The 13406-nt window shown below is 35.8% G+C and overlaps 1 protein-coding gene across 1 annotated transcript in view; it reads left to right on the top strand.

The window, feature by feature from the left end:
- The window catches only part of UBR1 (ubiquitin protein ligase E3 component n-recognin 1), a 154691-nt gene that overhangs the window by 29959 nt on the left and 111326 nt on the right, over positions 1–13406 (top strand). The window contains exons 4-5 of the mRNA XM_068963839.1: positions 8542–8652; positions 12563–12693. Coding sequence (XP_068819940.1) covers positions 8542–8652; positions 12563–12693 — 242 coding nt within the window. The remainder of the gene's footprint in view (positions 1–8541; positions 8653–12562; positions 12694–13406) is intronic.

A 13406-nucleotide genomic window follows, 5' to 3' on the forward strand; every position in this document is an offset into this window, starting at 1 on the left:
CAGATCATAGGAAGTATTAGGATCATAGGCAGGCCTGATATCTAAGATTTAATTATAGAAGTAACAATCAGGGTCTATCTTAAGATCAGTTCTACGTAATGAGAATTTATATATTGTCTTCGAAATGCAACAGCATTAAAAAAATTATTTACTTAGGCAATGCAATAAAACTTATTTTTTCAAAATTCAAATAATACAGAAGAATACAAATATTATTGTTGCCTTTCTGTCCCATCATACTTTCTTTGTTAAACTAAACACGATTTAGTACACATCCCTACAGATCTTTAAGTATTTATAAACATATATATGTTTAGGAGGCGTGTGTGTGTGTGTGTGTGTGTGTATAAATGGGATCCTACTATGTACTCTGTTTTGCAACTTTTTTTTTGGCCACACTGTGCAGCTTGCAGGATCTCAGTTCCCTGATCAAGGATTGAACCCAGGCCATGGCAGTGAAAGCCCAGAATCCTAACCAGTAGGCCAACAGGGAATTCCCTGCAACTTGTTTTTAATTTAATGTATCATGGAGATAGTTCTGTGTTCTAGCATATAATAACTCTTTTTTTTTTTTTAGAGATAATCCACATCTTTATTGAGAGACAGTTCACATTTAAAAAGTATAATTCACATTTAAAAAGTACAATTCAGTGTTTTTCTGGTATATTCACAGAGTAGCACAATCATCACTATAATAAATTTTGGAACATTTTTATCACCCACAAAAGAAACCTCGTAACCCTTTTTACAAACCCAACTCTTCCTGCAGCCTGAGACAACCATTAATCTACTTTCTGTCACTACAGATTTGCCTTTTCTGGACAATTCATGTAAATGGAGTCACACAACATGTGGTCCTATGTAATTGGCTTAGCATGATGTTTCACTTTCACTTAGCATGATGTTTCAGTGATTATCCAGGTTGTAGCATGTATCTGTGTTTATTCCTTTTTATTATCAAATAATATGCCACTGTATGGCTATACCACATTTTATTTATGCATGCATCAGCTGATGAACATTTGGGTTGTTTCTGTTTTGGGGTGATTATGAATAGTGCTATGATGAACATTGTTGCCCCCAAGCAATCACTGATCTGGTTCCTGTCACTGTAGTTTGGTATTCCCTTTTCTAGAACTTTATGTAATGAAATCATATAGTACATATGCTTTTGTGTCTGGCTTTTTTCACTGAGTGTATTGTTTTTATGATTCACTCATATTACTGTGAAGTGAAGTTGCTCAGTTGAGTCTGACTCTTTGCGACCCGTGGACTGTAGCCCACCAAGCTCCTCTGTCCATGGAATTCTCCAGGCAAGAATATTAGAGTGGGTTGCCATTACCTGTTATTTAATTGCTAGTAGCTCACACACTTTTTTGCTGAATAGCATTCCATTGTGTAGATACATTCCCCAAATTTTAAATTCTCATGAAATCTAATTTACCAATTTTTCACCAAGTTTATACTTTAAAAAAAAAAAAAACTGGAGCCTATTATACAGAGTGAAGTAAGCCAGAAAGAAAAACATCAATACAGTATACTAATGCATATATATGGAATTTAGAAAGATGGTAACGATAACCCTGTATAAGAGACATCAAAAGAGACCCAGATGTATAGAACAGTCTTTTGGACTCTGTGGGAGAGGGAGAGGGTGGGATGATTTGGGAGAATAACATTGAAACATGTATAATATCATATGTGAAGCAAATCACCAGTCTAGGTTCGATGCATGATACAGGATGCTCGGGGATGGTACACTGGGATGACCCAGAGGGATGGTATGGGGAGGGATGTGGGAGGGGGGTTCAGAATGGGGAACACGTGTACACCCATGGTGGATTCATGTTGATGTATGGCAAAACCAATACAATATTGTAAAGTAATTAGCCTCCAATTAAAATAAATAAATTTATATTTTTTTAAAAAAGAAAGCTTGACAATTTGATCTGTATTTAGAACTGGGCATTCTAATGCCTGGACAGAGACTGTCATGACCATGAGAACTTTTATTATCTAAGGGTCATGTGTATGCCCAAGATTTCTTGGAACAGAGAGGAAAGATTCCCCAATGAATAAAATTTAAAGGCACATTGTGAATCAGATCCATACAATAACTCTTGCCTTGCTTAACTGCTACATGTATTCCTTTGTGGGAGTATGACATTATATACTTAAACCATCCCTTTTTTCCTAGATAATTACATTGCTTCCAGTTTTACAGGAATCAACCAATAATGCAACATATACATATACCTTTGTTATACACCAATGTATATATTCAAGAGTGCTTGAGACTAGATTCTTAGAAGTATGTTTTCTGGCTTTTGTGTGCATAAATTTTGATAGATTTTTCCAGATTTTTTTCTGAATTGCTATATCAGTTTACAGTCACGTTAAAAAGCTATGAGAATGGTCTTTCTCTATATCTGTCCCCAAGTTTATTTAATCAGTCTTTTTACTTTTTGCCAATCCGTTAGTAGTCAAATTATCTGATTATTTTAATTTGCACTTCTATTACTAGTATTACAAACATCTTTTCATCTTTTAATTGTATGTTTAATTTCTTCTGTGTAATGCCTATTTCTGTCCTTTACTTATTTTTCTGTTGCTTTTTTCTTACTGCTATGTTATATACTTAACAAATATTATCTTAATATGATTGTCTTTAATAATTTTTCATTTTAAGTTAGATTTTTAAAGATATAATTGATGTACAATAAAATCTACCTTTCTAAGTGTACAGTTCCATGAGTTTTCATACATACATACAGTTCAGTAACCACCACAGTGTGAAAGTGTTAGTTGCTCCGTTGTGTTCAACTCTTTGTGACCCCATGGATTGTAGCCTGCCAGGCTCCTCTGTCCATGGAATTCTCCAGGAAAGAATACTGGAGTGGGTAGCCATTTCCTTCTCCAGAGGATCTTCCCAATCCAGGGATCGAAACCAGGTCTCCTGCATCACAGGCAGATTCTTTACCATCTGAGCAACCAGGAAAGCCTACAATGCTATTAAAGTTCAGCACTCAGTATGTCAGCAAATTTGGAAGACTCAGCAGTGGCCACAGGACTAGAAAAGGTCAGTTTTCATCACAATCCCAAAGAAGGCCAATGCCAAAGAATGTTCAAACTACTGCATAATTGCACTCATTTCACATGCTAGCAAGGTAATGCTCAAAATCCTTCAATCTAGGCTTCAACAGTACGTGAACCTATAATTTACAGATGTACAGTCTGGATTTAGAAAAGGCAGTGGACAGACAGATCAAATTGCCAACATCTGTTGGATCACAGAAAAAGCAAGGGAATAACAGAAAAACATCTGCTTCATTGACTACGCTAAAACCTTTGACTGCGTAGATTACAAGAAACTGGAAAATTCTTAAAGAGATGGGAATACCAGACTACCTTACCTGCCTCCTGAGAAACCTGTATAGAGCTCAAGAAGCAACAGTTAGAACCGGACATGGAACAATTGATTGGTTCAGAATTGGGAAAGGAGTATGTCAAGGCTGTATATTGTCACCCAGCTTATTTAATATATGTAGAGTATGTCATGCAAAATGCAGGGCTGGATAAATCACAAACTGGAATCAAGATTGCAGGGAGAAATATCAGTAACCTCAGATGTGCAGATGATACCACTCTAAATGGCAGAAAGTGAAAAGGAACTATAGAGCCTCTTGATGAGGGTGAAAGAGAAGAGTGAAAAAACTGGCTTAAAGCTTAGCATTCAAAAAACTAAGAATCATGGCATCTGGTCCCATTACTTCATGGCAAATAGATGGGAAAAAAGTAGAAACAGTGTCAGATTTTATGTTCTTGGGCTCCAAAGTCACTGTGGACTGTGACTGCAGCCATGAAATTAAAAGACACTTGGCTCCTTGGAAGAAAAGCTATGACAAACCTAGACAGTGTATTAAAAAGCAGAGACATCACTTTGCTGACAAAGGTCCAGTCCGTATAGTGAAAGCTGTGGTTTTTCCAGTAGTCATGTATGGATGTGAGAGTTGGACTGTGAAGAAGGCTGAGCGCTGATGAATTGATGCTTTTGAACTGTGGTGCTGGAGAAGACTCTTAAGAGTCCCTTGGACAGCAGGAAGGTCAAACCAGCCAATCCTAAAAGAATCCAACCCTGAATATTTGTTGGAAGGAGTGATGCTGAAGCTCCAATACTTTGGCCACTTGATGCAAAGAACTGGCCCATTAGAAAAGACCCTGATGCTGGGAAAAACTGAGGGCAGGAGAAGAAGGGGGCAACAGAAGATGAGATGGTTGGAGGGCATCACTGATTCAACGGACATCAACTTGGGTGAACTCTGAGAGATAGTGAAAGACAGGGAAGTCTGGCATGCTCACACAGTCCATGGAGTTGCAGAGTTGGACACGACTTAGTCACTGAACAACAACAAACCCCCACAATAATCAAGATATATCATTTCCAAAAGTTCTCTAGTGCTGTTTTGCAGGCAGTCCTCTTGTTCACATACCCCTAGGTCCTGGCATTCACTGATCTGTTTTCTGTCCCTATAGTTTTGGCCTTTCAGAATGTCATATAAGTGAAATCATATTCTGTGTAGTGTTTGCTGTCTGTTTATTTTCACTTAGTATAATGCCTTTGAGTGCCTCTCATGTATCAGCAGTTTGTTCCTTTTTATTGCGTGGTAGTATGCCATTGTGTGGAAATGCCACAATATAGTACCTGTTCATCATTTGATGAATACTTGACTTATTTCTAGCTTTTAAATAAAGCTACCATGAACATTCAAATACAAGTCTATGTATGGGCATTTGTTTTCATTTCTCTTGGTAACCTCAGAATGCTATTGCTGGATCATAAATTAAGTGTATGAAATCTATATTCTGTCTTTTAAACTTGATTTATGCTGTCATTTGCCTTAATGACATTTTAATTTATATGTAGTTATATTTGCCAGAATTCTTTTTAATGCTTCTGTAGTTTATGTCTTGCTTCCATGGCATTCCCTATACTAAAGTTTATACATTTACTTGGATTTGAAACTACATTTTTAGTAATTATGTATGAGTTTAGCATTCCTCAGTGTATAAAATTGATTTGTATATTCTAATTTCTTTTGTTACCTTTGTTCTAGTAGCAACATTTGTAGTAGTAATTTTTATAGTGCCTTTAGTTCCTTTTTACTCGCTTACTTAACTTTTTATTGTCTAGTTTGTCAGTTTTAATGGTGTCTTTGCTGTCTTCCTATTACCTACTTAGTAGCTGACAATCTAGTGCTTTCTCTTTCCCTTTTCCCATTGTTTTAGTTGTCTTTCTGATTGTGAGGTTGTATAAAGTTTACATTCTTCTATCCATGAATCTTTCAACACCTTTGGTTTGTCCTTTTTCAAAAAATTTATTTATAATTGAAAGATAATTGCTTAACAGTATTGTGTTGATTTCTCCCAAACATCAACATGATTGATTCATTCTTAGTTGTTTTTCAGTCGCTAAGTCATGTCCAGCTCTTTTTCAACCCCATGGACTGTAGCCTTCCAGGTTCCTCTGTCCATGGGATTTTCCAGGCAAGAATACTGGAGTGAGTTGCCATTCCCTTCTCCAGGGGATCTTCCTGACCCAGGGATTGAACCCATGTCTCATGCATTGCAGGAGGATTCTTTCCCACTTAGGCAATGGGGAAGCCCTTTGATTTATTCTTACCACCACATACAATTTACATACGTAAAATATTTACCAACTATCCTTTCTCTGAAGTTTCCCCAGTCACTGCTTGGTCAGCTGAGGCTCATCCTCTAGGGTTCAGCAAATTACAGTTTGTGGGTCCAGTGCAGTTCACCATCTATTTTTGTATATGGCCTGCAAGCTAAGTTGGGTTTTTATTCTTTTTTTTTTTTCTTTTGGCCACACCACAAGCCATGTGGGATCTCAGTTCCCCAACCAAGGATCGATCCATGCCCCCTGAAGTGGAAGTGCAGAGTCTTAACTCTGGACTGCCAAGGAAGCCCCTAAGCTGGTTTTTATATTGTGAAAAAGAATAAGAAGAATAATCAGTTCTCAGTTCAGTCGCTCAGTTGTGTCCGACTCTTTGCGACCCCATAGACTGCGGCACGCCAGGCCTCCCTTTCCGTCACCAACTCCTGGAGCTTTCTCAAGCTCATGTCCATCAAGTTGGTGATGCCATCCAACCGTCTCATCCTCTGTCGTCCCCTTCTCCTGCCTTTAATCTTTCCCAGCGTCAGGGTCTTTTCCAATGAGTCGGTTCTTCACATCAGGTGGCCAAAGTATTGGAGTTTCAGCTTTAGCATCAGTCCTTCCAATGAGTATTCAGGACTGATTTCCTTTAGGATTGACTGGTTTGCTCTCCTTGCAGTCTAAGGGACTCTCAATAATATTTCATGATAAATGAAAATTATATGAAATTTAAAATTTTAGTGCCTATGAATTCTCATTGGAACATAGCTATGTTTATTCATTTATTTATTGTCTGTGGCTGCTGCTTCACTGCAAAAGTAGAACCGAGTAATTCAAAAGAGATTCCATGGCCTGCGAAGCCTAAAATATTTACCGTCTGTTCCTTTATACAGAAAGTTTGCTGATCACTGCTCAGACATGAGCAGTGTCATATGGATATGGTGACCTCTGGAAGGTCATGTGTATACAGTGTTCCTTTAGTTCTGACATGTTTAAAATTGTATTTTTATAGCTTAGCTGTAGAGAATATCCTTGGTTTACTGTTTCTTTCCTTGAAATGCTGCTCTGCTGTTGTCTTGTTTCATGTATTGTTATTGAGAAGTCTGGTGCCAGTCTAATTTTCTTGTAATTATGTTATTTCTTCTTTTTGCCCCAGACCTCAGGACTTTTATCTTTAAAGTCTAATAGTTTTAGGAGGTTATGTTTTGGAGTTGATCATACTTTTTTCTCAGTCACTCATGGCCCTTTCGCTGTGTAGATTAAGGCCTTTTGTTTTCAGGAAGTTTTCTTAGATTGTTATCCCTGTTCCATTGTTTCGATTTTTCTTTGGTGACTCCGGTTAAGCTCATCTACCTTGCTTAGGCCTATCTTCTATTTCAACCATTTTTCCTCTGACCCTGTATTTCTTTGCTTCATCTTACTTTCATTCTCTTATTTCCCTGCTTTGTTTCAATGCTATTTACTTCTGATATATCATTTTCTTCTGTTTTTTCCCCTGAGTTCATTCAGGTCTCATTTATTTCTTCTTCTTTGTCCATTTCTGTTTTTAATTTTTGTGTTTGTGGTTAAAGGTGTCTTAATCTGATTAAGGGTTTTTAATGCTTGTTTGAGGATGGGTAATTCAGTTTAGAGCATTATATTTTCTTCCAGCTTCATAACTGAGTTTTGGCTCTTATTTACATTTTGGGGCTTTTTTTTTTTTTTTTTTTGCAACAGTGTCATATGGATATGGTGTACTTTTTTCTATTTCATTTCATGAATAGTGTCACAAGTGCTCTCTTCTGTCAGTTTTACCCTCTTTGTAATTTCTTTTATAGATGATATTGATGATGGTGGTGAAGTGAGGGGAGGGTTTGGCATGTCTTGTTCCTCTCTTGTTTCTATAGGATTCTTAAGCTTGCTCTCTTCTTTCTTTCATTTACTGTCACATTCTATAAGGGGTTACCCCCTTTTTAAATGTATTTGATTTTCCTCCAAAAGGAATGCTTCTCGGGGGTGGCCATTCTGGTCCTGCTACTTTCAGTCTCTTTCCCTGTGAACCACCAAGCCCCAGTCTGTGTTCGGTATTTGTTCCTTAACAGTGAGCTTTCTCTTCTGGGATGTGATTTTGTCTGTGCTTGATTTAAGTCCTTTATACGCCTCTGTTCTCTTTAATGGAGTCTCTTTAGCTTCCTTCTCCTATTGTCTGTATCCACATGCTTGAAGTGATAGGCAACAGAAACCCTGATAAAAGAAGTCATTTGAAGGTTGTGGTATTTATTTTTTTTGACTCCCAGTAATCCTGCAGACATGGGTCATGTGTGGCTTTATTTGTTCTCCTTGTTAGTTGTATGACTTGGAGGGGGGAGATTTGGGGAAGATTCAAATTCAGGTCATTGTCATCCTTCTCTATCTAAGCTACTATGTTTTAGATAATTTTTTTTTACAGGAACCCTCAAAGAAAAAAATGTTGTAATAAGTTTTAGTTGCTATAGGATATTAATATAGATGAAAATATACATTTCTTAAGTACTTATGCTAGTATCATTGTAATGATTTAAAAGTCTGTTTAATCTTAAAATCTACTCAAGCATTCTGGGTGTCATATAGATTTTTTTCTTTTTCTTTTCTTTTTTTACACATGACACAATCTGTTTTAAAAACTGTTTAAAAACTGAGTATGTTTCAAAAATGTATCAATTTTGAAGGTCCATTTTTGTTGTGATTAAGTATTGAGAATTTTTTTGTTATCAAAATATTTTTTGATATTTATCTATAACATTTAAGGCAATCAAGGTTGAAATAGCAGGAAACAGGTATTATTTGAGTTCTCTTTATCATTCTTCTTTGTAAATGTTTTGAAATTAAGACACACATTTTTCATTTGTCAGATGCATACTTCTACTGGAGGAGGATTTTGTGACTGTGGGGACACAGAAGCATGGAAAACTGGTCCTTTTTGTATAAGTCATGAACCTGGAAGAGCAGGTACCACAAAAGAGGTAAGAATATTACTATGTTTTAATTGCTATTTTAAGCTTGATGAAATTAAATAGAAATAAATGTTATTTGTATGGGTTAAGCTGAAGTCCATCGAGAATCCTGATTTTATGTTCTAATATTTAAATGTAAGGAGTTGTATTTGATTCTAGAGGATTTAAAGATTTGATAAATTGATAAAAGTTTGATTCCATATTTCTCTAAAGAAATGAATTTACACTGAAAAGATGAACTCAGAATACTTGTTTGTTAAGCAGTCAATTTGAGAAGTAAAAATAAACAATATATTATCCTAAAAGAGTGAGTGGAAGTAGTTATTATGAAATAGGAGGATATAATGAATTAGAAAACAGTAGAACTGACACATAGATTCTGTAATTGCTATTCTTAAAGGAAAAAAAATCAACTAACATATTATCCACTATGCCTCCTAATCAAGAAAAAAACTATGAGTAAGCCCAGATAGCGACAATTAAAAAGAAGAATGGGAAAATGACCATAGAACCACAGACACAGGAGGATTATAAAAGTGACTCTGTGCAAAGACATTTGAAAATAGATTCTTTTATCCAACAGTATAGTCATAATTTATTCAAAAACAGAAAAAACTTTAACAGTTAATAACCACTGAAGAAATTTTAAAAGTTGTCACAAGAAAGTACTTCCTAAAAAATACCATGCTCAAATGGTTTCACAGAAGAATCCTTTTTAAAACCTAAGGAATAAATAGTTTTTGTATTCTTTAAACTGTTCCTGATAACTCTATAACACTGAATATTCCTAGGGTCTATATTTTGATCTCTTAAGTACCATTTTCCAGTAAAAGAAACCAGGGCTTGTTGTAAAAATACCTGATTCCATATATGAGTTAGGGAATAGGTGAAGTAGGCTGGTGAGGATGGATTTGTGTCAAAAGAACCTAAAACTCAATTTTAGGATACTTTTGGATACTTTCCCCCTAAGATGGGGAGTAAGGCATATTCTGCTTTGCCACAGTGAGTATCCATTTATTAGTGTAATGGACATTCCAGCTGTGGCAGTTAGACAAAAAAAAAAAGAAATAAAAAGCACCCCCAAAAAATAAGTAAATAAATAAATAAAAATAAAAAGCACCCAAATTGGAAAGGAAGAAGTAAAACTCTGTTTGCAGATGATGTGATTGTCTGTATAGAAAATCTGAAGGAATCCATTAAAACATTGTTAAAACTAATAAACAGGTTCAGCACAGTTGCAGGATATGAGATACAAAAATTACTTGTATTTTATACATTAGTAATGAACAATCCAAAGATAAAATTAAGAAAAAAGAAGTACAAAGTTTATTTAATTTGAAAAGATACATGCACCCTTATGTTTATGCAGCATTATTTACAGTAGCCAAGATACTGAAGCAACCTAAGTGCTCATCAAGTTTACAAAACTAGGCTCCTTCTTCCTACTTCATGGGGTTCCAGTCTGTTTGTGGTTTTCCCTAGCCATATGGCCTCAGAACACTGAATTGAGTCCTGAACTAACCTGGTCTTCTTGGATTTCTTTGGATTTATAATTAGATTCAAAAAGAAATAGATCATTCAGGCTTGTTATGTCAGCAAATCTGTATACTCAGGAACAGATTCATGATCTGAATGTGAGAGCATACTTAGAGCTAGCATATAACTAGTCAGTTGCCCCCCAAGAGTCCTTTGTGCTTCACCTTTGTTTTGTCTCTGCCTTGGTGAATGTGAAATCGGTACTCTGCCAGGTGTGTGGCATTGTGCCAGCCATAATAGGGATTTACCAAGGGTAATTAGACCTGGTCAATACCACTTAGCCTATAGTCCAGCATTTGGCAATATCTCTAAAAGTATGTTTAAGGGAAATTTCTTTCTAGTTCTGTAGTACATTTCTGGGTTTATTATTAAGGTTTTTTAAAAATCAATTTTGATTATCACTCTGTTGTTCCCTCTAATGGATCTTCTTATTTTCTAAGCTATAAATGATTTATTTAAAAGTTTCTTCTCTACTTACCAGAACTCTTCTGAAGAACTTAGCTTCTGATATAGTATGGAAGTAATAAGTAGATTCTTCTAACTTTTCATTTCAGACTACTTTGATTAAGAATTGAAAGGAAATATTTCTAAAGCTAAAGAAGATAAGAAATAGGAACATAGTGGATAAATGTTGCTCTTAGTACCTTTGGCACTCTTTTTCTCTCTTTCTAGCAAAAGCTTCTGAGTAAAATCTCCAGAGAAAAGGTGACATATTGAAGAGATGGTAGAAATGAAAATAATAAAGCATTGGGGAGTGAGGAAGAATAGGTGCAGAAGAGTAAATGTGTAGATTAATGTTTTGGTCACCACAGAATAAAATACAGTTCATTAGTATGGTGTATAGCAGGTAGGTTAAAAAATTGAATATTAAAGCCTTCTACTGAATTTCTATTGGATTTTTATGTGTGTGTGTATGTGTGTGTGTCTTATTAAAGAGCTACTATATTTGTTTTCCTGCTTAGTGCTTTGTTTAAACAACGTAATGAGTTGTAATTTGCATACTATGTTAAAAAACTCACCCATTTAAAGAGTATACTTTAGTACTTTTTTAGCATGTAGTTTACTTTTTTGGCCAAATAATATTCCTTTGTATGGATAATGCATCATTTTATTTATCCATTCATCAGTCTATGGAAATCTAGGTTGTTTCCACTTTTTGGCTATTATGAGTAATGCTGCTATGAGCATTTGTGTACAAGTTTTTTGTGTGGATATATGTTTTCATTTTTCTTGGGTAGATATCTCAGAGTGGAACTGGTGGATCATAAGGTCACTATACTTAACATTTTGAGCTTCTCTCAGACTTTTCCAAATTGTACCATCTTACATTTCCATCAGCAGTGTATAGGATTCAGGTTTCTCCACATTCTGGCCAACACTTGTTATCTGCCTTTTTGATAATGGTCACCTTAGCGGGTATGAAGAGGCATCTCACTATGGTTTTGACTTGCATTTCACTAATGGTTTATGATGCAGAACAGTTAAATGCTTCTTTTTTTTTTGTTTTTTTAGCTAATTGGTTTGAACAAACCTATTAAGGAAGTGGTATTCTTTAATGAAATGAACATTTTTTTTCCATGAAAGTCAAAAGACTCGGATGTTAGTATTGCTTTTTATATCTGTTTAGATGCTCTTTGACATTGAATGGAATCTTTTTAAAAATATATTTTTTTTAAATATTTATTTATATTTGACTGTGCTGGGTCTTTGTTGCTACAAGCAGGTGTTCTCTAGTTGTGGCAAGCAGGGACAACTCTCTAGTTGCAGTGCACGGGATTCTTGTGGTGGCTTCTCTTGTTGCTGTGTGTGGGCTCTAGAGGACATGGGGTTCCATAGTTGTGGCACATGGGTTTAGTTGCCTCAAGACATGTGGAATCTTCCCATACTAGGGATCAAACCCATGTCCCCTGCGTTGGCAGGCAGATCCTTAACCATTGGACTACCCAGGAAGTCCTTAGATGGAATCTTTATCTCTTAAATGCCATAAATTTTCTGCCTTAACAGAGTGGATGTAAGGATTGGTTGGAATAAATTAAATGAGAAATGTTTTTGTAAACAGTAGGGAAAAACCAAACCCTATAACTCGTTGTTCTCTGATATGATTAGTTTACTCAGGCAGAGAGCATTCATAAGGAAGAGCGTCATAAGGGAGGCTTCCGTGATTTTGCCTCCTTTCCTTTCTGTCATCTGTAGCACCAACTTGGCCACAAGGAATTCAGCTAAACAATGTGATCAGCAACCTCTTGGGCTGAAGTTAAATTCATTCTGGAGGATGGTGTAAATGAACCCATTAATATTGTTCTTATAAATTAATAACATTATCATTCTCATCCACTTACTTATATACAACATTGAGAATATGTTTTTCTATACTTTCTTGCAGAACTTACGCTGTCCGTTGAATGAAGAGGTAATTGACCAAGCCAGGAAAATATTCCCTTCAGTGATAAAATACATTGTAGAAATGACTATATGGGAAGAAGAAAAAGAACTGCCTCCTGAACTCCAGAAAAGGTGGGGGATTTTTTTTAAAGGGGGAAGTTTTCATGATGGTTATTTATATTGCAGAATGAGTATTTGAAAAATGTCTTCTGTTTTCATCTACTGCTTTAACTTATAACTATCATTGTGAAAATGTTACATAGAGAATTTTTCCAAAATGTCCATTTATATGAGATGCTCTGCTAAGACATCATACAGAAGTTAAGGCAAAAGAGGGGCTTAATCAGGAGCTTCTGATTTTTAAGAAAAAACATTTTTGGGGTATTGTTATAAATGATTTACAAGGACTTAGCAGCCATTCATCCCAGCAAGGAAGTAAATTGCCCAGTTTGATCCTGGCCTCGACCAACTTCCAGGTTCCCTGAGAGGTTTGTGAACTAAGGTGGGGACTTCAGAACAGTGTTTCCCTTTAGTCCAGATCTTTAGCACTTTTCTTGATCAAAAATTTTGATGGTCAGAATAAGGAGATAACCCTCTGTCCTGTGCTTTGGGATCTAGGATTATTTCACGTGCAGGAATTTAAGAGGTTTTTTGTTTTTGTTTTTAGCTAAAACCCAGCAATTTCTAACAACCTGAAGTCTTTTAGTGACAGCAATATTGGTTCTTAATTTATAAAAGGCGAAAGAGAATTCAAGACCTGATATGAAATACAGTTTGGGCCTTGTGGGAATTTTTCTACCTGTGTAATATTAGGAGTTTCACAAATCTAAATATAGTTTTTGAGT

Source organism: Capricornis sumatraensis, chromosome 2, assembly GCF_032405125.1.
Source record: "Capricornis sumatraensis isolate serow.1 chromosome 2, serow.2, whole genome shotgun sequence".
NCBI classification, from domain to species: domain Eukaryota; kingdom Metazoa; phylum Chordata; class Mammalia; order Artiodactyla; family Bovidae; genus Capricornis; species Capricornis sumatraensis.